Source organism: Vigna unguiculata, chromosome 2 (assembly GCF_037176805.1).
Source record: "Vigna unguiculata cultivar grain cowpea cultivar isolate G323 ecotype 2 chromosome 2, ASM3717680v1, whole genome shotgun sequence".
Lineage (NCBI taxonomy): Eukaryota > Viridiplantae > Streptophyta > Magnoliopsida > Fabales > Fabaceae > Vigna > Vigna unguiculata.
In genome coordinates, this window is record NC_140793.1 from 26,170,896 (window position 1) to 26,196,964 (window position 26,069).

Sequence of the window (26,069 nt, forward strand, 5' to 3'; positions counted from 1 at the left end):
AATTATAAAGTTTAAAAGTTTTAAAAAATTATAAACTTATAAAATTGTAAAAATTATAAAATTATAATATCGTAAAATTTTAAAATTATTAAATTATAAAATGATAAATTTATAAAGTTTTAAATATTAAAATTAGGAAATTAAAAAATTTAAATCAAGTAAAAGTTCCTGCAGACGTTAGTGAGGAGTAGTACCGAGAGTGCGGAGTTTTGTTTTAAGTTATGTTGTAAAATTGTAAATAGAATGTATATTTGGTGTTTGGACTATTTGGTTATACCAAGTGAAGTATTTTTATTTTTTGAAAACTTTTAGATATAATTTGTATATTGCTTGTTTATGTAATGATTTGGATTTATGCAACTATAAGATTAGTAGTATAATATTTCTAATTAGGATCGTTACCAGTGAGAAAGGAAAACGCAAGACACGACTTGAAAATATATATGAACAGAAGACAAATATTTAATATGATGGTTGTTTTAATAATTGATATAATATTTTTTTCATAATTACCATTATATAACATGATGGATAAATTAAAATTTAAAAATTCTTATAATAAATTGTTATAAATCTACTTTTTTTGCATTTTTTATTTCATCTTGATCTTTATCATGTTATCGTAAATTCTTATAATTCTTAGTACCAATCGATTGTTGTATTTAATTATCCGATTAAAGAAGTGAAAGTCTTAAGAAGAATATATAAAATCTTTAGTATTTAATTTATTTAAATGAATTTAATTTTTGTAGGAAATATATATTTTGATTTTCACAACTTAATTTTATATTTCTTGACATCATTTAATATCGATGATCGATCGATGTATCACTATTCTTTCTTTTTGAAAAATATGAATGTTAAGTAATAAGTCACGTATTAAAAAATATAAACGTGGAAGTTAAAATATTATTGCACTTTTTTTTTAACTATGCTCTAGGTCATTCGATGTCTTACATTATGAAATATATCTTACGTAAAGGAGTGAAAGAAATATTAAGATGTCGAGATATTTAAAATACTTGTTAAAAGTAGAATTCAAATATCAACACACTATAGAATTCTTTTATTAACATGGTCATTTAGATGCGATAAATACATGAAATATAAGAATAAGTAGACACTAAAAGAATTTTTATTAAAAAATAAAGAAGATATGATAGGAAAAAAACTAGAAAAATAAATAAATAGTACAACAAATCTCAGTATTCTTTTTAAAACTATTTTTCTTATTTTTCCACTGTTATCAAACAAACTACATTACTTTCACCTTTTAGAGGATTCTTCTGAACAATCATAATCTTAATCATATACTACTTATTTGCCATAGGAGCTTTCTTCAAACAATTTCAATGGGTGTGCAAGGAGAAATTAATGGTGTCAAGTCAATTACTCTTGAAATAGAAGGAAAACATTTATGATACAGGACAGGACTTCTCTTCAACTATCTCATAATGTCTGTCTCCATCATATGTTAAAAGTCTCCTCAAACCTTTCATACTATCATTGTGTCTTTGTTTTTATTCAGCAAGAGGGTGGCTTCAGAACAAGATGAAGATGAAGAGATAATGCTACAGGTTCCATGTTTCTCACAAATATTTTCCTCTTGAGCCTGACCCCATATCACAGCATAAAACCCAACAGCTATTGTAGCAGCTCCTATAACACTGCATATTGAATCAAAATCCAACAACTTTATTAATTACGAAAAATCTAACATTATTTCAACCTACATTCATGCACAAACATACCTTCCAAGATATAGAGTGTCTCCCAAAAACACAATGCCCATAGCAAGTGCAATCACAATTCCTAAAGGACTGAACATAGCAACATATACAGCTCCCTTCTTTCGACATGCCCATGCATACACCACACTTCGTGTAGCCAGCACTACAATGGCCTACAAAAATCACTAAATAACTATACCAGTAAAATAAGGTCCTAATTATGCAAAATTATTGGTAAACATCAAATAGTTAGTTCTGGAATAAATCCAAACTTACTGAATACAATATGCACACCAATTCCATATCAGGCTTAAGTATCCATGCCTCAGGATTTTGCTCTGCAACGAAAGCTACAACGAAAGACAGGATTACAGTGAAACTGGTAGCAATGGTCATTAGCATTAGCTCCTCTGGGTAGTCCTTAATAGTCCATGTCTGCATCAAAAGACCCGTTTTTGTTATGTGTGAGGACAAAGTGACACTGCAGAAAGAACTTTGAAGATGAAAACTACAACTAAACTTATTAAATCTATGCATAATATATTTCATAAATATAATGTATAGTGGAAACTTGAAATATTTATATTAATTTTATCTATTATGTTGGGTTTTTAATAAACTTAAATGTATTAACCATTACGGATAACTAGCCGTAGTAAGAAACTAGCCGTTGTGGGTAGTTAAGGTACTAGTCGTTGGAGTCTAGATAATTAATAAGTTAGTCGTTTATAGCCATTGAGAGTACACCGGTCAAGAAATGTGAGTCTATAAATTGTATTATGTATTGTATGGATGTATAACAACAATTAGAGGTGAATAAAGTTTTTTCACAAGATTAGAGAGTTGTTGTCTAACAAAGTGCTAACAAAGTGGTATCAAGAGTTAGTTAGCTTGAGTGTCTGAGTGAGAAAAAAGAGAGCTAGAGATTTTGTGTTTGAAAAAAGTAGAGACCTAAGTGTTTGAGAACAAAGAGAGTGAGATGGTCAGTCTTACAAACAGTGTTTCCCTGCCCAAGTTGACAAAAGCGATCAACTATGACAATTGGAGTCTCAAAATGAAGGCCCTTCTTGGATCCCAAGAAAATTGGGAGGTGGTTGAAGATGGTTTCGATGAACCAGCCAACACTACAGGTTGGTCAAATTCCCAGTTGAAAGTGCTGAAAGACGCACATGTGAAGGACAAGGCAGCTTTGTACATCCTGTACCAAGCTGTGGACGAGTCTGGCTTTGAAAAGATTGCAATTGCCAAATCTTCAAAAGAAGCGTGGGATATTTTGGAGAAGGCATATAAGGGAGATGACCGAGTGAATCAGGTGCGGCTTCAAACACTTAGGGGCGAGTTAGAGAGCATGAGGATGAAAGAGACCGAAGGAGTAGCCGAGTACATTACTCGAGTTGAAACCATGGCGAACCAACTTGCTAGAAACGGAGAGACGTTACCCGCTAGCCGAGTTGTGGAGAAGATCTTGAGGTCATTGACAAACGACTTCGAGAATGTGGTGTGCACGATTGAGGAGTCCAAAGACCTATCAAAGCTCACGGTTGAAGAGCTTGCAAGATCTCTTGAAGCACACGAACAACGAAAGAAGAAGAAGTGGGAGCCACTTGATCAATTACTCAAAACGAAGATGTCAATTAAAGATGAGAAAGCTCAGAACACTCAAGGTAGAGGACGATATTGAGGAGGTATAAGAAGCGGTCTTGGTGGTAGAAGTTGAGGACAAGAAGAGAAAGAACAATTCGGTCAACAAAATTGGCACGGAAGATGATGAGGTCCATGGAGAGGAGGTCAATCAAGCAACTCAAATGTTGAGTGCTTCAAGTGTGGCAAGTATGGTCATTAAGCAAAGGAGTGCTACTTGAACAAATGTTTCGGTTGTGGTAAGCCTGGACATTTTGCCAAAGATTGTAGATCTGAAGGTAGAAAGGAAGAGACGATCAACCTCACAAAAGATGTTAAAGAAGAAGTGACATTGTTGATGATGACGCGTAGCTCAGGAGCTGAGCATAAGCAAGTGGTGAACTCGACAAGAAGACCAAGTAGCATGGAGAATTCAGCAAGAAGGCTGAGTATAGTCAATAACTCGACAAGACAGTCAAGTAGTGTGGATAGCTCGGTAAGACAATCGAGTCGATTGCATAGGATGGTGAGACATGCAGATAGCCCACACAGGGTGGTGGAGCATGTAGATACCTTGGACACCATGGTGGAGCATGAGGCCAACTCGGTTAACTTGGTGGAACGCCTACATAGCTCGGATAAGTTGGTGAAGCAAGTGGATTACTCAGATAGCTCGGTGGAGCCGTGAAAAGCTTGAGTAGCTCAAAATTTGAAGAAGAAGAGCTTCTAATCCAAAGGTTAGAGATTGCAAAAAAGAGACTTGCAACAAAGTATTAAAAATGAGGTTAGAGACAATTTAATTCTACAAGCAAGCGTAGAGAGAAAGAAGTAGACTTTGCAAAAACGTCGCTTGAAACTTGAACAAGATGTTTCAAGTTTGCAAGAACAGTCACAAGTAGAGATGGATCTAAGAGCTGCATTGGATGTGCAAGATGAGGGGTGGTGACTTGCAATGGATGAGGAGATAAATGCGATTGGGTGCAACAATACGTGGGAATTGTCTGATCCTTTAAAGGAGGTCAGCCTATTAACAAGAATATGGTTAAGAGCAAGTTATCTACTAAGATAGCAAGGAACCCAATGAGTAACAAGTCAGCCAAAGAGAAAAACAAGTTAGTTAAAGAGAGGAACAAGACGACCAAAGAGAAGATCAAGTTGACTACGGAGAGAGTAGAGAACAAGCAGACTATAGTGAAAGAGGAGTCGTCCATGAAGAAAGCGAAGAACTTGACTATTCATGAAAGGGACAAGCACAATGTGAAAAGAGTTATTGCACGTGGGCAGCCAGGATGAAGAATAAAGAAACGGAGATTGAGAATAAAAGAAGTATTTAAGTTTACGGGGGAGTTTTGTTGGGTTTTAATAGACTTAAATGTATTAACCATTATGGATAACTAGCCGTTGTAAGAAACTCGTCATTGTGGGTAGTTAAGGTACTAGTAGTTGAAGTCTAGATAGTTAATAAATTAGCCGTTTATAGCCGTTGAGAATACAACAACCAAGCAATGTGAGTCTATAAATTGTATTATGTATTGTATGAATGTATAACAACAACAAAGGTGAATAAAGTTTTTTTACAGGTAGAGAATTGTTGTCTGAAAAGTACTAACATATTACCCACAAATTTTATCATGCAATTCTTTATAGTAAAACCTATTTACCTGTATAACAAGAGAGACTGAACAACAAAAAGTACCAGTTGATAGGAGAAATCCTCCTAGTAGCCATTGTGATTGTTGAGATGAGAGAGATAAATTGTTTGGCATGGCACCATTTGTCATAGGCAAACCTTTGTAAAAAGTCACTGTTAATGCCCCTGCAATTGAGACCACAGTCCCAATAGTTTTTGCTTGGCAGCTTCTTAGTTTTAGGTCCAGCTTTTCCATCCTAATTCCTCATACCAAAAAGGTTCACACTTTAATTAGTTCATATAAACATTCAAACTTGTTATTCACAATTTGGTGGAAGTAAATTGATCTTCTAACAACCAATTAATTATGTGGTTTTTCCTCCTTCTTTTAAACATTTCCATCGGTTTACGACTTTCCTTGAGATTTTGTCTTCCTTTTCTATTTCGTGGAAGAAATGACAGGCATCGGTTGCCTCATTCCAAGGTTAAAGGTCCCACAATGATATACACTTCTTATTGCCTCATTACAGCTGGTGCATTACAATTATATCCTTAATTTCTTCATTTACTTATACTGTTATATTTGAAGACATCGACGGGAGAGGAATTTGTAAACCGCATCCAATGTAATTTCTCTTTTGTCACAAAAAAAAAAAAATAATTCTATTGAAAGAAAAGGACTGCATTCATGTATTGGATTAAAATTTGAAATGAAAAAGAAAAAAAAAATGACATTATAATTTAGAGATTAAGAAAATAGTTTACCGTGAAATTTATATCATTATAATTTTCGATTATTTAGTATCAACGATAAATAAATTTGTCTCCATTAATATATCCGAATCCGACTCTATTTTGACTGAGAATTTATGCATTAATTGAGTATGGGTAATACCCAATTTCTAGTGATGAAAATGTACATACTCATTTATTTTCATATCTATCCTAATACTCATTTTGTCTCATATAAATGACTAAAGTATTCATTTACTAGGTCACCTATGGAATATATATATATATATATATATATATATATATATATATATATATATATATATATAATTTTTAAGATATTTTTATTTTATATATTTATTTTTCTTTGTTCGATTTTATTAGATTGTGAATCAAATTGTTTTAAGACGCACATTTAATCATTTTTACCCTTTTTTAATATGTTTATTTGTTGTTTATTTTTATCATGTAAAATATTCTTTTAATGATTTTTATAACATATTTTTATTTTCTTGTGCATTCCATAAGTGTAATTTTTTTTTGTATAAAGACATTTTATTTACTATAGTGTAATAAGTCAATATCATTTTCGTGAACCTTGTCAATTACCTCCCAACATCAATTGAAGTTCAAAAGAGAAAAAATCTATACTAAATTTCAATTATTATGAGTTTAGTTTTTGTTCTTTGCACGATTCATTCAAGTTGTATATTATAATTTTTGTTAGTGTATAAAAAAATTTAATTAAAATTTAGAGAAATGAAGTAAAGAGACATATAAAGGATTTTCAAACTTGGATCATATTTTTTAATAATTTTTTAAAAATAGGTTTTAGTTTTATCAACTTTATTTCATGAATGTTTGCAAACTTAATAAATATATTAGTTATCATGAAATTTTAATTGATGTTCTAATTTAAAATGCATGCAATTATAATTTCTTTCTAAATAGTTAATATTAAAAAACAACAATACATCATTTTGATATTGAATACTTGATAACATCATGTGTTTTTACCCTAATTTTCTATTTTTTATATAAAAAAATAATTAATTGATATTGAGATAGTAAGAAAACATATATGAGTTTATATCCATTACATAGTAGGAATAAAGATGAGTATGATAAAGTGAATTTTCTCTTTGAAAATGAATATAGAACAATAAAACTCATCTTCGTCCCGTTACTATTCCTAATTAGGGGTGGCAATGTGGGCCGACCCGACCCGTTTAGGCCTGGCCCGCATAAGGCCGGCACAACGCGGGCTGGCCCGTCCCGTCCCGCATACTTTATGCGGCAAAAAACACTGGCCCGTCCTGCATACCACTTGGCCCGCGGGCCGGCCCACTTTTTTTTTTTTTAATTTTTATGATAAAACTTTCAATGTTTAAAAATTGAGAAATTTTAAGAAGTTCACAAAATTAAGTAAAGACTTTGGAGAATTAGATGATAAATTGATAATTCAACATTTTCATCATATTCATACTATGACATACACAATGTATTCTTTAAATTTTAGCACATTAAAAATTACATAATATTTGTCTTTTCCAGTTATACAATTTTTTTTTTTAAATTTTATGCAGGTCGCAGGATTATGCGGGTCTGCGGGTTCACTACCCTGACCCGTCCCGCATTTTTTCAGCGGGCCTACGGACCGACCCGACGGGCCAGACCCTAATTGCCACCCCTATTCCTAATTAACAAAAGTAAAATATATTTTTTTTTTCACATTAAATTGTTAATACTAAGATGTTTTTTGTGTTTGGTTAAATATTTTTTTAAATAACATTATTTAATAAATATTTAGACATATACATCACAAATGTATATCAATATTACCTATAAAGATGAAAACGGAACACAAATTTAATATTCATTAAGGATAAAAATAAAAATAAATTTTACTTTGTAAATAAAGGCAAATATAATTAAATTCAAACTTGACCCGTCATTTTTCTTACAATAATGAAATATGAGATTATATTGTAAGTACAAAAAGAAAGATGATAAATAAAGTAAAATTAAATTAAAATAAGATAAAAGTGTTGCTTGAAATATATAGGTAAACAGGTTAAAGTAGATTATATTATTTTTTATAATAATATTTTAAGATCATAAGAAATATATATTTTTTATTATAATTAATATTTTTAATTCGTTATTATATTACAGAAAATATTATTTAACATTAAAAGCCTCCCCACACACAAGCAACAAGTTTATTTCTTTTAAGAAATCTTAAAAACAATCTAACTACAATTGAAATTATCATTCTGTCCCTCTCATAGGCCGGTTTCTATTCAAATCAAAGAAATGAAAGGTCACTCTGCCGACCTAGTAAGATTTCCGTTTACCAACCTTGTAAGAAATCATTTTTCTCTTGAAATTAGTGAAATTTAATACTAGCTTTCTTGGACAGAAATTTTACAACAAAATATTAGCAAATTAAAAATATATGTAATCACTTTTATTTGATACTAATAAAGAAAAGTATAATAGACAAGTATACAGAGATAAACAAGTATAAAATGCTTAAGGTATATATAGAATATGTTTAAATGAGTTTTTTTTTATTATTATTATGTTCTTTCAGGAGAAAAAAAAATAGTTTTCAAAAAATTAATGTTAGTTTATTTATAATTTAATGTGTCAAAAAATTTCTACAGTACTTCTTGAAATATTATTTTTTTTTCATTTTAGAAAAAGGACAGTGAAACATCTAGAAGGTTAAGAAACGCATCGTAACAGAAAAGAATTGGAAACAGACCTGAAAACAATGGCGATAAAGAAAGTGAAAGCTGGAAGAAGATCTTCGATGGCTGAGTAGAGAGCCGGGGAGCTATATCCAAGTCCAACATAGAGAAACGTCTGAATGGAAACGCTAGCAGAAGAACAAAATCATTAAAGACCAAAATTACAAGCGAACGAAACAAAGCGTTTAATGTTTCAATGTTAGCGTACCTGAAGAAGCCAATGAGAAAAATTCTGAAGAGAATGAAGTTATTGAGCGGTGTGGGAGATCTGTTCCTGTAATGAAGGGTGGTTGCAATTAGCAGGAAACAGAATCCGAGGAGGTTGGAATAAGCAGCGAAAACGTAATTGCTCATGCCTTTCGACATGCTTGCTTTCACCAGAGTGGTCGAACCCACAGTCAAAAACAGGAGCACCACCATCACTGTGGTTACCTCTGCGCTCTGCATAATTTTGGTCTCTGCGCTCTACCTTTCGATCTTCGATGTGTATGTGTTGTGTTGCTTTGCGTTTTGTACGTCGTGTAGATTATGATCGTGTGACTTTGGAGTGCGGAGGACATGTTTGCCATTAACTTTATTCGTACTTTTTTGTCATATTAATTTGGAAAATGAATTTTTAGTTACTTGACAACTTTTTTTTTACGATCTTAAATGATATCTTTTTAATTAGTTTTTTATTCTTTCATTTTTTTTCTATTTTAATATTTTAAAATAATGACATCTTATAAAAAATAGTTATCAAAATTAAATATTATTATTCTATTAATTTATTTATATTTTACGTTATTTAAATAGAGATATTTGCTCTCTGCCGTCAAATTATTAATATTCTCGCATTTTTCTTTTCTTTTTTCTTTTTTCAAAGACTACCTATTAAAAGAGATTAATTGAGAAAAGAAAAAGAAAACTATTCATGTTTTTTTGTTGTCATATTCAAGTGTTATACTTTTGGTCTAAAAGACGTCTGTAATAATGTTGAAGTTTTGTAATATAAAAATTATAGAATACATATTTAGAATGTGCTTGATATTAAGTGGCATCACTTTATCTTTAAATTATCTTTAAATATGCGCTTCATAATGAATTTTCAATCATAGTGTAATAGTTTTCTTTTGTAAGAAAACAAATTTTATAAAACTAATATATTAGAATATTAGCGTCAACATTAGACCTTTTGCATTAAATATTTGGGTCTTATGTTTGTCAAGAATCCAACTTAGAAAAAAAAAAACATTAATTTAGTTAGATAAAATATTTGAGGTAAATTTATGTTTGATTATGTACGGGTTGATATAAATTTATGCGGTAAGGTTCAACATAAATTTTCAATATTTTTTAAAATTGAGTTGATTTTGGCTTAAAAATCAAAAGTGAAATATAAAAAAAAATCTGATTATAATTATTTATTCTTTTTACATCAAACACAAATGATAATAATATTCAAAATGGATAAAATAACAAAATGAAAAACTTTCAACATAAAAATTGAGAAAAGTCTACAATCTAAAGGTTTGATAAATATTAAGTATAAGGAAACGTTATAAAAAAATTTGAAATTTGAAACTGAATATAAAAAAATAAAACCCTAAAAAATACTACAAAAAAGAAACTAGTAGTAGATGAACGAATTTTAGAGATTCTTCTTCCCTTTCATACTCATTTTCTTATCCCGAGCAACTTTTATTTTTATTACCTCTGGTTCCAATTCTCCATAAGACAATTATGAGTGTTTGAATCTTCTCTAACAAATTTTTGTATTTTAAAATATATGTCTATTTTATTAAATTTAAATAGTCTACTATCATATATACAATAAAAAAAACTTATCACAAAAAATCAATTTTTGACAATTTTAAATGAATTTTTAAAAAGCTGAATAGTAAAAACTCAAAAATACACTAAAATAAAATAGATACAAGAAATTCAAGATACGGAAAGTAAATATAGAAAACAAAACCGTAAATGCCAAAAATAATGCAGACATTACATTGGATCTTTTTGGATCTAATCAATGAAAACCTTAATTTAAACGATTTCGTGTGAAGTTTTGTTTATTTATAAAAGTAGCACCACACTTTTTTGTTACGATTAATCTCTTGATCTTGCGTAATTTTTTTTATCACCGTCACGTAAATTGTGTGATAGATGTGAAAACTATAACGTTTTTAAATATTTATAACGCAACAATTTTATCTTTCATTAACTTTAGAAAAACTTCATGCTTTATTGTGTTAATTAATATAATGATTTACAATTTGTAGTATAAAAAGACTGTCATATATCAATATCAATATTTTAAAGTTTAACTTAAAATAATAATTTGAATATTGTAAATAACATAATGATTGAAACAAAATGTGATATTAAATCCTAAAATATTATTATCTGTCAAATATTATTATCTCACTATGAATATTTTATGTGATAAAAAGTAAAAGTAATTAAAATTTATTTTATGAGTAGAAGAAGATATGTAACAATAACAAAAAAATAATAATACATATCTAATATAAAATAAATGTGAAAAATGGAATTTTAATCACAGTTTAAGGATAACAATGAAGTAGATATAAAAGGTTAGGAATTAGTATTTTAAAAAATCGTGTCTACACAATGCTATAAATTAATGATAAAAAAGGGTGCTTACCAAATACAGCTAATTTGGTTAGATAAACTTTTAATTAATAAAAAGGTTTCAAACTATAGCTAGATAACTCTAACAAACATAACCTAATTTTTTATAAAGTTTGAGAACTAATTACTTAAACTTAAAATATAGAGATTATAATAAAGCTTATTAAAAATAAGGAATAAAATCACTTTTTTTTTTCTTAAAAATACACAACAAATACATAGATAAATTATGTTTTAGAATACAATTTAGTTTTTTAAAACATAAGTAATTGTTTTTTTTAAGATGATTTTACTTAGTTACCTAATTGAGTTACACAATTTAAGTTAATAAAATTAGGATGACATTTTAAGGCGGCTAATGACCTTTCAAGACACTAAATAAAAAAAATTAAGGTGACTATTCAATACACTAAACCAAAAAATTAGGATGGTGACCTTTCAAGACATTTAATGACCTTTCAAGACATTGAACCAAAAAATTTAGGTGACTTTTCAATGCGTTTATTGACCTTTCAAGGCATTAAACCAAAAAATTAAGGTGACGTTTTAAGGCATCTAGTGACCTTTTAAAGCACTAAACAAAAAATTAAGATTATCTTTCAAGACACCTTAGTAACCTTTCAAGACAATAAACTTAAAAATTAAGGTGACATTTTGAGGCATCTTATGACCTATCAAGGCTAGGGGTGTCAACGGGGTGGGTAGGGTATAGGTAGTAGCTCTCACGTATTCTACTCGTTGGATAAATATCCACTTCGTAGTCATATTCGTGCGGGTATCCATTACGTAGGTACCCGCATATTTTTTTAATATCACAAATATTTACAAGTACTCATGGGTATTTATAAAAAAATAAAATAAAATATGTAAAACATATTTTAGCCATAAATTCAAGTAAAATACAATACATAACATTCATAAAAAGTCTAAATAATCTATTTAAATAGTGTTGAATGACAATTTACAAAGAAATGAAGATTTTTTTTTTTTAAAAACCGATTGATAAAAACTATACCTTCAAAATCAATGTGTTAATATTTTTATGATGTTTTTTTTTTAATTTAAATTATAGTGTATCGGGTACAAATACCACAATACATGTGCTCGTCCCGTTAACATGCGCTATAAAAAATACTCGTACCCATTACCCATGTGTATTCATTTACAATATTGATTTCCTATCCATTGTGGGTTTTATATGCAGATCCTCGGGTACACATTTTTTAGAAATCCCTAATCAAGGCACTAAAAATATTGGCGACCTTTCAAGACGTCAAAGAAGAAATGATAACTTTTCAAAGGGCATAAAGAAAATGAAAGACAACTTCTTAAGGTGTCCAAAAAGGAAAAAAGTGAGACATCAGATAACTTGCACTACTAAACAAAGGTAAAAGGCAGCCTATGATAGTAAAAAGAGAAAGATGATCAAGTATCATCCTAAATGATGATCAACAATCATTCTATCGGTTAAAGGATGATCAAGCATCACCTGGTCGATAAAAATATGATCATTTATCATCCTAAAGAAGAAAGATGATCAAGTATCATCCTAAATAATGATCAAGAATCATCTGATTGGCCAAATGATGATCAAGCATCATCTGGTTGGTAAAAAAATGATCAAGTATCATCCTAAAGAAGAAAGATGATCAAGTACCATCCTAAATGATAATCAAGAATCATCTGATCGGTTAAATGGTGATCAAGCATCATTTGGTCTGTAAAAAGATGATCAAATATCATCCTAAAGAAGAAAGATGATCAAGTATCATCCTAAATGATTATCAAGAATCATCTTATTTGTCTATTGATGATCAAGCATCATTTGATCAGTAAAAAGATGATCAGGTATCATCCTAAATAAGACAAATGATCATGTGTCATCTTATATTATGATCAAGAATTATTTGATCAGTTAAATGGTGATGTAGCATCATCTGGTCTGTAAAAAGATGATCATGTATCATCCTAAAGAAGAAAGACGATCAAGTATTATCCCAAATGATGATCAAGAATCATCCGATTGATAAAATGATGATCAAGTATCATCTGATCAAGGCATCATCCATCAAGTATCATCTGATCAATTTAAGATGATAATGTATCATCTGATTAAGATATAATTAAGATAATTGCATATCATTTGGTCAAACAATATTAGTATGAATTTTAGGCACCTTAGAAAAGTTTCAATTTAGAAGCATCGAGGTAAGTGTTTAGTATCTAATAATAATTTTACATCAATTTGCCAATTGATCGAGGTACCTATTTAAAAATGGCAATAGTAATATTTATGCGAAGTAGATCCTTGATCATCAGAAGTAAGCGTTTAGAAAGTAAATAATATACAACGTTTTTTGAAGGGTGCTATGTGGTAATAGGCCAAATATCGACCACTCATTAGCCCCAATATCAATTGATAAAGGAATTATTTCTTCACATCCTATAGCCTTTTTAGTCTAGATTAAAGGTTATCGGACTATGTAGTGTTAGGTCCAATGCCGGCTGGGTTATTAGACCAAAAGCCGACTTAAATATCAGTTCAATACCAATGAGTGTTGAAAGGTCATGTAAGATTTGTAACTGTTAGTCATTAGAATAATGACTGCAAATTTAATAGAGACAATAAATAGAAATAATAGTATTGAAAAGCCTTAATGGCATGTAAGAAGTTAAGGGAATGATTGGAAGACCTTATAATAGGAGGAAGAGATCGGAAATATGAGAAGGACAACTCTGAAAATTCCTTTTGGCTACAACAATGTAGGACATCACTTCATCTATCTAATAAGAATGTTTGTCTCCATCAAAGTATAAAATTCCTCAAGCCTTTTATGTTATCATTGTGTCTTTGCTTGTATGCAGTAAGAGGATGGTTTCAGAACCGGATGAAGATGAAGAGATAATGCCATAGGCTTCATGTTTTTCACTAGTCTTACTTTCCTCTTGAGCCCGACCCCATAATACAGCATAAAATCCGATAGCTATTATAGCAGCTCCTATCACACTTCACAATGAATCAAAATCGAACAACTTATTAATTACCAAAAATGTAACATTATTAATTTCTTGCTACATGCGTGCACATACCTTCCAAGATAAAGAGTGTCTCCTAAAAATACAATCCCCATAGCAAGTGCAATCACAATTCCTATAGGACTGAACATAGCAGCATATACAGCTCCCATCTTTCGACATGCCCATGCATCCACCACACCTCTTGTACATATCACTATAATACCCTACAAAAATCACAAAAATAAAGTAAAATAAGGCCCCAATTGTACAAAGTTATTGGTCTGCTGCATCAAATAGTTTGTTCTGCCAGAAATCCAAACTTACTGTACACAACATGCACACTAATTCCATATCAGGCTTAAGTATCCAAGCCTTGGGATTTTTCTCTGCAATGAAAGCAACTACGAAAGATAGGATTACAGAGAAACTGGTAGCAATGGTTATTAGCATTAGCTCCTCTGGGTAGTCCTTAATTGTCCATGTCTGCATCAAAAGACTCATTTTTGTTATGTGTGAGGACAAAGTGACATTGCAGAAAGAAAAATGTACATAAGAGAACTAGAAGAATGGAAAATCAATAAAAATAAAATAGAGGAACTAAATTTGAACTTAAAGTCTTTTAGAAGAACTAAAACCATGTTTGTTCCGTTTTTAAGTACAGGGAAAAGCCATTAAGATTTGTTGATATAGTTTTTCTTTAGATAAAAAAGGAATATTAGCCCAAATATTATAATAGATAAACTAATAAGAAGAATGATAATTTATTATGAATTGATTTTCATCACACAATGAGATGAACTACGTTTAGCAAATCTTTCTAATTTCTGTTTGTTTTAATAAAATTCACAGTATTCCATGTTAATTTTTAAAGGGTTTTCTTGCATGGTCATTAAATTTTTACAAAATAGTTAAGATAAATGAATTATATTAATTATATTAATAGGTTTACAAAGCAGGTTTCATTGGGGAGATACAACACCAATGAGACCTGAGTCCAACCACTAAGGCATTAAGGCATTGACACCACTCTCAATTCAAAACCTTAAGACAATGAGTTTATGATGGGTCTTTATTGTTATATAATGCTATACTTTCTCATTTCTAGTTAATGTGAGACTTACTCACTTGGATTCCTAGTAATCTTTTCGGGTGAGTTCCTTCAACTACATTGATACACTCTCCTCCAATAGAAGAATTCCCAACCACAAGTATTCCTTTTCTGTCTTCTTTGTATCGTCGTTCTTCTTAACGAGACACACTTACCTGGAACCCTTACCAAGAAGACTTTCGATATAAGGACCATACTATATTCTTTATATATATATATATATATATATATATATATATATATATATATATATATATATATATATATATATATATATATATATATGAATTTGAATTTGATTAAGATATTATTGTTATTGAATTTTTTACTTGAATTATAAAGATTTTCTTAACTACAAATACTTTCCTTTGTATCAAATCCATTAATAAAATTTGTCAATAAGAATCATCCATTTTATAATTTTTATTATTGGGAATATTTTTGTTGGTAATTTATAATTTCAATAATCGATATTTCTTCTTTAGTAAATCTATCGTCGTTTTGGGCAACAAATTTGTTGTTAAGTATGATGTAAGTTTTTGTATATTAAGAAAAGATAATTGAGAATAAGATAAAGAAGAAAGGAAAAAGAAAAAAAAAAAAAGGAGGATGAGGTGGAAGCTTTGCAGTGAATTAATGTGAGTCGATGGTGATGCAGCAACATGCGAAAAAGTTAATTAATGATCAATTTACTAACAGATTTTTTCACATGGAGATCCGTTAATAAACTTAAATTCCGACAAAAATTTTTGTTATTAACAACGAATTAGATCCATTAATAATATATAATTTTCAATATCCATTTTATTATCGCATAGTGTATGTATATAGGCTTTAGATAGAAATAAATTCTTAATGTAGATTATAGTTTGAATGTTTAGTTAAACCTATTTACCTGTATAACAATCGAGACTGAAGCAGAAAAGGTAGCCACTGATAGGAAAAATCCTCCTAGTAGCCATTGTGATTGTTGAGATGAGAGAAAAAAGTCGTTTCGCATCACACCACTTGTTATTGCCAAACCTTTGTATAAAGTCACCATTAATGCCCCTGCAATTGAGACCACAGTCCCAATGATTTTTGCTTGACAGCTTCTTACTTTCAGGTCCAGCTTTTCCATCCTAAATCCCCACAAGAGGGCCACACTTTAATTACTTCATACAAAAAATCCAAACTTGTGATTCTCCAAATTGATCTTCTAACAACTTTAATTATGTGATTTTACCTTGTTTTCAACATTTCCACCGGTTTACGACTTTTGTCGAGATTTTGTCATATTTTCTATTTTGCGACAAAAATAATTTAATTGTAATTCTATAAATATATAAATTTAATCATTTTAATTAAATTTTACTAATTTTATTTATAATTTTAAACGCAGTTTAAGATAATTTTTTAGCTAATATTTAAAAGGAGTATGTCAAAAAAGTATAAACAATTTAAATGTTATTGCAAAATACGTTTAAAATAATCAAATTTGATTGAAAAAATTAAATTTACTCATCTCTAAAATTTAAAACTAAATATGTCAAAATCTCGAAAAAAACTAATTACTTCTTCCATCCTAAAGCCCACATCAAACACTTCATACTTTAATTAGTTCCTACAAATATTCTCGAAGGATATACACTTTATTAATTTCGTAAAACAATTATTAATTACAGTTTATCTTTATTATTATTTAAGGTTAAAGGAAAAATATATATTTCTTTTACAAAACTTAAAGTATGTATAATTTTTCGTGTTTTTTATATTACTTTTGTATCTACATTTTAATTTCCATACGTTTCTCTCCTGCTTTACTATCCATTCTCTAAATACACATACCAAAATGTGATCGTTATGACAAAACTGAAAATTTATGGTTATCTTAAGAATCGAAAATAATATTTTGATTACTAAATTTTGATATTTTTTATAATGATATTTTTTATAATAATATGAAGTGTTATTAATTTTAAATAATTTTAAAATATTGAAAATAAAAAAATAGAAAATCACGATACCTACGATGAAGAAGGGTAAAAAATGTAGTAGTAAAAAAAATCATTTTTCATATTTCCAAAAAGGTGCATCTTACTACAGCTATATGGAGACGGTTAGAAAAGGCATTGTAACGGTAAAGAATTGGAAACAGACCTGAAAACAACGGCGATTATGAAAGTGAAAGCTGGAAGAAGATCTTCTATGGCTGAGCTGAGAGTGGGAGAGCCGTATCGAAGCCCGGTATAAGAGAGCGTTTCAATGAAAACGCTAGCACAAGAAAAAAAAAAATCATCAAAGACCAAAATTACAGGCGAAGAAAACAGAAGGTGTTAGTATACCCGAAGAAGCCAATGAGAAAAGCTCTGAAGAGAATGGAGTTATTGATCGGTGGGGGAGAGGTGTTCCTGTAACGAAGGGTGGTTGCAATTAGCAGGAAACAGAATCCGAAGAGGTTGGAATAAGCAACGAAAACGAAATTGCTCATGCCTTTGGAGAGGTTTGCTTTCACCAGAGTGTTCAAACCGACAGTCAAAACCAGTGACACCATCATCACTGTGGTTACGTCTCCGCTCACCATAATTTTGCTCTCTCTGCTCTCTCTCTCTCTCTCTCTCTTCCTTTCTCTCTTCAATCTGCGTTCTGTTGTTTTGCTTTTTATCCCTCGCTGTAGATTATGACCATGTTGACTGGAATGTGGACGGCATTTTTCCCATTAAATTTATTCTTTTTTTCATATTAAATTATTCATATTTTTACACATTTAAAAATATCTCCTGTTCTCTCCCTTTTCTTCTTTTTTTTTTTTCAAACAATACCAACCTATTGAGGTTTCTTTTGTCTAAAAGACGTCTGTAATATTGTTGAAAAGTTGTAATATAAAAATACTATAAAACATCTAAAAAATGTTGTTTGATATTAAATAAGTGTGGCAATTTATCTTTAAATAAGCGTTTATAATAAATTTTCAATCAACATATAACAATATTTTTTAAGAACACACTACAAAGACTTTAATTAAGGTTGAGATAAGTCTATGTACAAATAATAGAAGGTCGAGATATATTAGTTCGAACTAAAAATCGAGACAAATTAGTTCAGACTAAAGGTCAAGACAGGTTAGCACTAATACAATTTTGACTTTCTAACTCAGCCTTTATGTCTCGGTTGTAGAGCAAACGAGACATTTAAACACGCGATGGCAATTTTAAAATTTTTGCATCTTTTTATGTCTCAGTTGTCCAATACCCGAGGCATAAACTTTTTATCTGCTTCGGTTTGATTTTCACCCAAGGCATAAGGGTGGATTAGGTTAAATAAACCAAAATCATAAACAATCTTCAATTTTCGTCTTCTTCTCTACGCCGTCGTGACGTCGTGAGGTTCTTCTTCCATATTTTCTCTAAACACAAACCCCTCTCCAAATCAGACCCAACACACACTAGAGCAGGATTCGAGCCCTCTTCTCCTACATTCCCCTTTCTCTGCAATTCCTCTACCCCTCACTTGGCACAATCCACAACCTACAAATTGCAGTCAGGTTCCGGTGGAGTTCCGACGAGCTTCAACGGCAACGATTAAAGCTTCCCCGTGCTCCTCCATTTGAGCTCGTTGCACATCCTCTAGCATTGGGGCTCACACCCTCGTCACCGTTTCTGGCAGATTCCGATGAACCACATCCAACATCAACAGCAACAACTTCGTTGTGGCCACCGGCCTCCACCGCGAGCGCCTCGCTGCCACGCCACCACTAGATTCTACCTCTATTAGTTGTAGGTCACTGTTGTTGATGTTTGTGGTGTCTAAAACCAACATTTGGTTCCTAAACTTAAGCGACTGTGTAATTTGTGTGATTTGTTGATAATTTGTTTTGATTGTGAAATACAATTTTGATGACCTAGAGTTATTGTTTTGTGACAATGCAAATATGGTTGTGCAAATATGTATGGAGAATGGTGAGGATCTGTCATGGCCTTTGGCCTTGAAGTGTTTCTATTTTTTTTCTATTTTATGTAGGTTGAATGAATGAAGGGAGGTGCAGGTTGGAGTTGATGGTGTGATTGAGAAATGATGTGAGAATGAGGGTGAATATGGTGCTTGTGTGTATTTTCTATGTGCAGGTTGAAGTGTAAAGGAGCAATGGGTTTGGGGATTTTGTGTTTGTTATGCGTGATTGGTGTTGGAGATTGAATGGTTAAGAATGGCGATAAAATGGAAATGATGATGGTCGGAGTTAAGTCGTGTTGGTTGAGAGAAGAATGAGATGAGATAATGGGGAAAGAAGGTTTTGAAATGGCCACTGCCTTTGTGCTTTGGGTGTGTGGGTGTTTTAATTTTTTTATATTTTAAATGCCTATATTAGGCCTCAGTTATTCTAGAACCGAGACAATAATGATTGAATATGTCTCAGGTGTGAACCGAGGCGGAAAGGTAACCTCTTTTGCCTCGGCAATATATGCCTCGAGACTTAAACTGAGGTCAAAAAGTCAAAATAACCGCGGCAGAAACTCTCTCATACACTAGTGTAGGAAGGTCGAGACATGTCAATCTAGATCAAAGATAAAGTTGTTTTGACTACCAAAAGAATTTGTCTCTGATTAAGAAGTTGGTCTCTAAATATATTTCTAATCACTGAAATTGGTCATTAATTAAGAATTTTCTTATAATAATGATACACATGAAGTTATTTTGTTAAAATGTGTGGTTAATGGTTACACCTAGAGAAACCATATCCATGTATGAGTAATGTTCTATCTTGAGTAGAAATTGCTTCTTTAAAATGTTATGTCTTGAGTGGCACAACTCCAATATCAGTGTGTGATTAGGACTTGAAATAATCTCTTTTTGTACGCTTGTGCTTGTCTTAAATTTCATTATCTATATAGAATGTACATGTAGTTCAACAATTGCCCGTGGTCCAACTATGTGTAGTTCAACGATTGAGTCTACTATGTTTAAGTTGTGATTTTTTTTTTTTAACTTAAATGGCATAATATATAATATAACATGTGCATTAAAGATATTCAAGACCGAAGAAAGAATCAATAATAAGACCTGTGACTTTCCGATATGTTTAACTTTCAAGTTCTAATTTAATATTTGTTATATATTTGACTTTATTTACAGGAGAAATATAAATAATGTTGAGAATAGGTCCAACAACATTACATGCTTGAAATCATCTTCACAAAACTTTATGTTGACTCCATTAATATATATTTTTTCTGTTGGAGGTGAAAATAAGAAAAATTAATGTGTTTGAATTTAGTGTGTTGAACAAAAAGTTAAGTAGTTATGTAGGTGCTCACTGTACCACCGATCAAACACTATTGAAACTTGGATAAAAATTTTAAGAATGTCAAATTAGAACTCTACATTTCTTCTACTTAAATTAATTTATTTTTTAAAGTGAAATTCGTAAAGCAACTTAATATATATCCATAAAATTTTACAAATTTAACCATATATACAGAAAAATATAACATTCTCGGATTTCATAATTTATGATTATACTAATTTAGAAAAAATATAATTAGATTTATGCCAATTTCATAAAAAAAAAATCCTTAAAATCATAATTAAAATTCATATTAATTTGGTGAAATGGCTATTTCAACTCTTACTTTGGAGATGGCTGCACAAGTAAACAAATATCATGACATGGACCATATATATGAATAAAAATATAGGGCAATTAGTCCCTTTAATACAACAAGTGTTCACATATTTTGATTTTAATACAACAAGAAAACAAATTACAGCCTTAATATAAAAATTTTAATTTCGTTTGAATCATGGGTTAGTCTTTAATAATCGAAACAGTCTTTAATGATCGAAACATGTGTCTATTAAGAGAAACAAAATTAACGTTAATAACAATTAATATTAAAGGAATCTTTTCATCATTTACTTCTTCTTTTATAAATTTAATTTTTTTTTTCAAGATAAATTGCATATCAACCTTAACTTTTTCTTTAATAAATATAGGTGACAATTAATATAAATCAAACACATAATTATATTAACTACTAAGGGAGTTTAAATAAAATTAACATAATTAAAGTTAATTCTTTTTATATAGCAAAAACAAAAATATCACTTATTTCATTTTAAATTCTTAGCTGAATCAACTATTTACCGTGTCATTGGTGGAAAGTAATTAAAGGTGTTGTTATACTTGAAAAAAAAATAATAACAAAATACCAAATACATAACACGGTAAGATAATAATCATAAAAGATGAAAATTTCAATTGGTTGTTATTAATCCGGCTAAAAGGCAGCCAAACCATGTATCAGGTTTAATTTAAATTACAACCTTCACCAACTTTAAAATTGGTAAACAACAATAATAAAACAATAGGAATAACATGGTCTTATATTGCGACACTATGGAGAACAACGGTCTCAATGGTAAGTCCAGGTCCAAAACCAAATAAGACACCCCATTCAAGTCCTTCACCAGTGGTTTTAAGTCCATCTTCAATTGATTTCCTCCTCATCTCATCCAAGATAAAAAGCACGCATGCACTTGACATGTTTCCATAATCACTGAGCACATCTCTAGTGGCCTTCATCTTTTCAGGTTTTAGACCCAATTTTTGCTCAACTTGGTCAAGAATTGCAGGGCCACCAGGGTGTGCAATCCAAAAGATGGAGTTGTAATCAGAGATGTTCAATGGATCGAAGGCTTCAGAAAGTGCTTTCCCAATGTTCTTTGAGACAATCCCAGGAACATCCTTAAGGAGGTGAAATGTGAGTCCAACTTCACGAAGGTGACCATCAATGGCACCATCACTATCTGGGGCAATGGTCTGTGCAGTCCAAACCAATTCAAACAACGGCTTCTCAATTTGTGGAATCGGGTCAGAACCAACAATCACTGCAGCTGCTCCATCTCCAAATAGTGCTTGTCCCACAAGACTGTCTAGATGGGTGTCACTTGGGCCACGAAACGTGACTGCAGTGATCTCAGAACACACAACAAGCACACGGGCACCCTTGTTGTTCTCCGCCAAATCCTTGGCCAATCGAAGAACCGTACCTCCTGCAAAGCACCCCTGTTGGTACATCATGTACCTCTTCACATAAGGGCGAAGTCCCAAGAGTTTGGTAAGCTGGTAATCAGCACCAGGCATGTCCACACCACTGGTGGTGCAAAAGATCAAGTGAGTAATCTTGGACTTTGGTTGCCCCCACTCCTTTATGGCCTTCACTGCAGCCTCTTTCCCTAGCTTTGGTACCTCTACCACCACTATGTCTTGCCTTGCATCCAAAGAAGGTGCCATGTAAGCACACATGTTGGGATTCTCCTTCAGGACCTCCTCCGTCACATGCATGTATCTCTTCTTGATCATCGACTTGTCGCCTGAAACATGAAAAGAATAATTAGATTGATTCAACAACAGATATAATAATCATGTGAAAGTGAAATGACTATATATTGATTCAACAACTTACACATGCGCTGGAACTTCTCCTTGAGATCGGTCATGTGCTCACTGTTTGTGATTCTGAAGTAGTAGTCAGGATAGGTGCTCTGATCAACACAATTTGGAGGAGTCGCAGTTCCAATGGCAAGAATGGTTGCTGGGCCTTCTGCCCTTTGAGCTTGACGAATCTCGGACACACTCACCATCTTTGTTTCCTTTGATAAAACTAACGAAATGGTGATGTTGATGACGGTGTTTGGAGATCAAATCAAGCACTGCACTCTACCGGTAGAGGGGCTTTTCTCTTGGTTGCTGAAGATGTGGGAGAAGTTAGCGTTTTATAGGTATGCAAGTATGCTTTAGAAATGGGTAGGTGAGTTGCACGTTGTATAGTCTACCATGAGTTTGGTGGCATGTTTTAGAAGACCATCTCTACCACCGTTAACTCATTCATTTATTTTTCAAATGACTAACCAATAATGGTCATATTTTATCACTTGTGTGGAACTTTGTCGTGGAGTGGAATGTAGGAATTATTCTCCTACCATGGTTGACTTGTTTTAATTCAGAGTTGATTTATGGTAAATGGCAAGTGAATTAATATAGCATAGGTTTATAATTAAATTGTATGAGATATTAATATTAATTAGCTTCAATATTTTTATCTTGCTGTTGTGTAGGCTTGTATAGTTTTCAAAACCACGCTTAAAAGGATTTGAGTGTGTTTTAGAAGAAGAAAAATGAAAGAAAGTTTTGAATTAAAAAGCATTCCTAAATTAATTAATAAATACAGTTTTTGTGTTGTAGTACTTTTGAAGTTAATTATAAACTGTGGTAGCGCAGATAGGTAGGTTGCATGTGAATAAAAATATCTACTTAACAATTTAAAGTAGTAATATTTTAATTGTATTTACTTTACTTTTTAGTTTAAAATTTTAGTGATATTAATATATTATTAAAATGGGTACTGAATGGAATATTTGTAGTGGTGAAAAATTATTATATTTGGTGAAGTAATATGAACGGGTAGAGTGAAATGCAAATAAAATCAGAGTTCACTAATTATTGGTACTTGGTTGGTTGGTTGGTGAAGCAAGGTTAAGTTCCATGAACCCAGAAAAGAATGTGTGGAGTGAATATTTTAAATTAAAATGAAAGTGGGTAGTTCATTCTTCAACGGTCAACCTAATGGAGCTACCTACCCGTTCTCTAGTTTGCTTCGTGTTCTTTTATTTTTACAATAAGTATTAGATAACATTCTTTCGGTGCATACTTCTACATACCATATATAAAAAACAATTACTAATTAGATATTCAAAATGCCCATTTTATTCGCTTAACATGTGTCAATTTCACTAATTTTTCTGTCAATTTACTTTTAACTACTATTCAATTAATAAAAATATCTTTATTAACTTTATTATCTTCAAAACTGTCACGGTTGAAATACTGCTATTAACATACCTAATTTACAAAATTATCTTTTCAAAAATATTATATTATTAAAAACTATCATTATTATAATTATTCTTATTATTTTTATTACCAACACCAATAATAACAAAAATAATAATAATAATTATTAGTATTATTAACTACAATAATAATTATTATTAACTATAATTATTATTATTATTATTATTATTATCAACTATAATTATTTTTTATTATATTATTATGATTAAAATCATAATAATTAGTTTTATTAAATATTATAATTATTATAATAGTTACTATTATAATTATTACTAATTATAATCTTAATTATTATTATTATTATCATTAATTATAATAATTATTAATAACAATAATTATTATTATTATTATTATTTTTAATAAGAATTATAAATATTATAATTATTATTATTATTATTATCAACTGTAATTATAATAATAATTATATAATTAATAATTATAATTATTATAATTAATATTATAATTATTATTATCAATAATAATAATTATTTTTATATTATTATTATTATTAATTATAATTATTTTATTATATAATTATTATCATAATTATAACCACAATAATAATTATTATTAAAAATAATAATTATTGTAATAGTTATTATTATTATTAATTATAACTATAATTATTATATATTATCTTCTTATATTTTTATTATTTAGTGATATTCAGTTATGCATCGGTCCTGTTTATTTATTTTATTTAATCTCTAATTATGTATTGGTCCTATTTATTTATTTTATTTTATTTATCTCTAGTTATGTACGGATTCTCTGTTTATTTATTTTATTTAATTTATCTCCTATTATACACTAGTTCTGTTTATTTATTTTATTTTATTTTTTTCCAGCTATGCATTGTTACCAGTGGCGGATCTTGACCAAAAATTTTGGAGGGACCAAAATAATATAATTTTTTTATCATTAAATTAGATTATTAGTGTAATGTTTCAAAAAATAATTCTTTAAACTAAACAATTGGATCATTAGATTAGATTATTAGTATAATATTTTAATATATGAAGAAGTGGAATGTATCTGTTTTTATCTTCACGAATAGCTTCCCTTTAATCATTTAAAAATAAATAAATCTATTATTTTATTTTCCATCTATATAAATAATTTTTTTTTCAAAATAATATTAGAATACAAATTTTATCTTATATATTCATAAAAATGAATTTGCAAAAGGCTTGTAAGATAAAAAAATCATGTTAATAACTCTTAAACTAATATTTTATTATCAGGTAAGACGATAGAGAATTACCTTTTTTTCAAGAAAAAAAAAACAAATGAGAAATCAGAAAAAAAAATCATTGTGTCTAATTTTTTTTTCTTCAAAAACAAAAAAGAAAACACATGAGAATAAGAGATGAATACAATTTGTGAAAACTTAGAAAGACAATGAGAAAGAAATACAAAATATCTTAATAAATATTTGGTTTAATGATTTTTTTTGTTTCTTTATTTATCCAGAAATGTCTAGTTGGTTGTCTAATGTTTTTTTAGTCTCAATTTGTTGAAAATTGAAACGATTAATAAAGATGTTTTATTTTGTTGGTACAATTAATATGATCCAGGTGTATGAAAAATCTTTCAAATTGCATCAACATTTTCAAAAATCAGAACCAAATTAAGACTAAAAAAAGGTAGATGACCAACTTTGTTAAGATTAAAGGTTGTGTTTTATAAAAATAAAAAATAAAGTCACAATTTTTAATTTCCATTAAGTTCTAAAATATACTACATATAATTTTAAAAAAACTTAAAAATTTAAAAGATATATAGAATTTAAAATAATTTCAAAAACATACATATAATTTAAAAAAAAATAAAAAATATTGGGGGGGCCATGGCCTCTCCCTGCACTATGAATGATCAGTCCCTGATTGTTACTGTTTATTTATTTTATTTTATTTATCTTCCGTTATGCACTAGTCATATTTATTTATTT

General features: G+C 30.0%; 3 protein-coding genes across 3 annotated transcripts; all 3 read right to left on the minus strand.

Annotated features, from left to right (window-relative positions):
• Nucleotides 1–1,208: 1,208 nt before the first annotated feature.
• LOC114173070 (WAT1-related protein At5g40240-like) lies at nucleotides 1,209–8,954 on the minus strand. Its single transcript, XM_085669932.1, has 7 exons — nucleotides 8,825–8,954; nucleotides 8,677–8,742; nucleotides 8,483–8,596; nucleotides 5,012–5,237; nucleotides 2,007–2,165; nucleotides 1,752–1,903; nucleotides 1,209–1,667 (listed from the first exon to the last, which is right to left on the minus strand). The coding sequence occupies exons 4-7, from the start codon at nucleotides 5,234–5,236 to the stop codon at nucleotides 1,496–1,498; spliced, it is 708 nt and encodes a 235-aa protein (XP_085526058.1). The 5' UTR covers nucleotide 5,237; nucleotides 8,483–8,596; nucleotides 8,677–8,742; nucleotides 8,825–8,954; the 3' UTR covers nucleotides 1,209–1,495.
• Nucleotides 8,955–13,658: 4,704 nt separating this feature from the next.
• Nucleotides 13,659–17,885, minus strand: LOC114173217 (WAT1-related protein At3g28050-like; the record flags this gene model as incomplete). The annotated part of the gene is made up of 7 exons (XM_085669654.1): nucleotides 13,659–14,109; nucleotides 14,193–14,344; nucleotides 14,445–14,603; nucleotides 16,124–16,349; nucleotides 17,368–17,481; nucleotides 17,553–17,618; nucleotides 17,701–17,885. Coding segments are annotated over 7 exons (1,077 nt in total), but the record flags the coding sequence as incomplete, so codon positions are not given.
• A 3,559-nt stretch (nucleotides 17,886–21,444) lies between these two features.
• LOC114173536 (chalcone synthase 17) lies at nucleotides 21,445–22,974 on the minus strand. The gene is made up of 2 exons (XM_028058002.2): nucleotides 22,671–22,974; nucleotides 21,445–22,578 (listed from the first exon to the last, which is right to left on the minus strand). The coding sequence occupies exons 1-2, from the start codon at nucleotides 22,846–22,848 to the stop codon at nucleotides 21,587–21,589; spliced, it is 1,170 nt and encodes a 389-aa protein (XP_027913803.2). The 5' UTR covers nucleotides 22,849–22,974; the 3' UTR covers nucleotides 21,445–21,586.
• Between the last annotated feature and the right edge of the window lie 3,095 nt (nucleotides 22,975–26,069).

Excerpts from the sequence above, each read along its gene's own strand:
- LOC114173070 (XM_085669932.1), bottom strand. The coding sequence starts at position 5,236 with ATGGAAAAGCTGGACCTAAAACTAAGAAGCTGCCAAGCAAAAACTATT. Across the intron at positions 2,166-5,011 it reads CAGTCTCTCTTGTTATACAG|ACATGGACTATTAAGGACTA; the intron begins GTAAATAGGTTT and ends CTTTTGATGCAG. Across the intron at positions 1,668-1,751 it reads GACACTCTATATCTTGGAAG|TGTTATAGGAGCTGCTACAA; the intron begins GTATGTTTGTGC and ends TTCAATATGCAG.
- LOC114173536 (XM_028058002.2), bottom strand. The coding sequence starts at position 22,848 with ATGGTGAGTGTGTCCGAGATTCGTCAAGCTCAAAGGGCAGAAGGCCCA. Across the intron at positions 22,579-22,670 it reads GGAGAAGTTCCAGCGCATGT|GCGACAAGTCGATGATCAAG; the intron begins GTAAGTTGTTGA and ends TTCATGTTTCAG.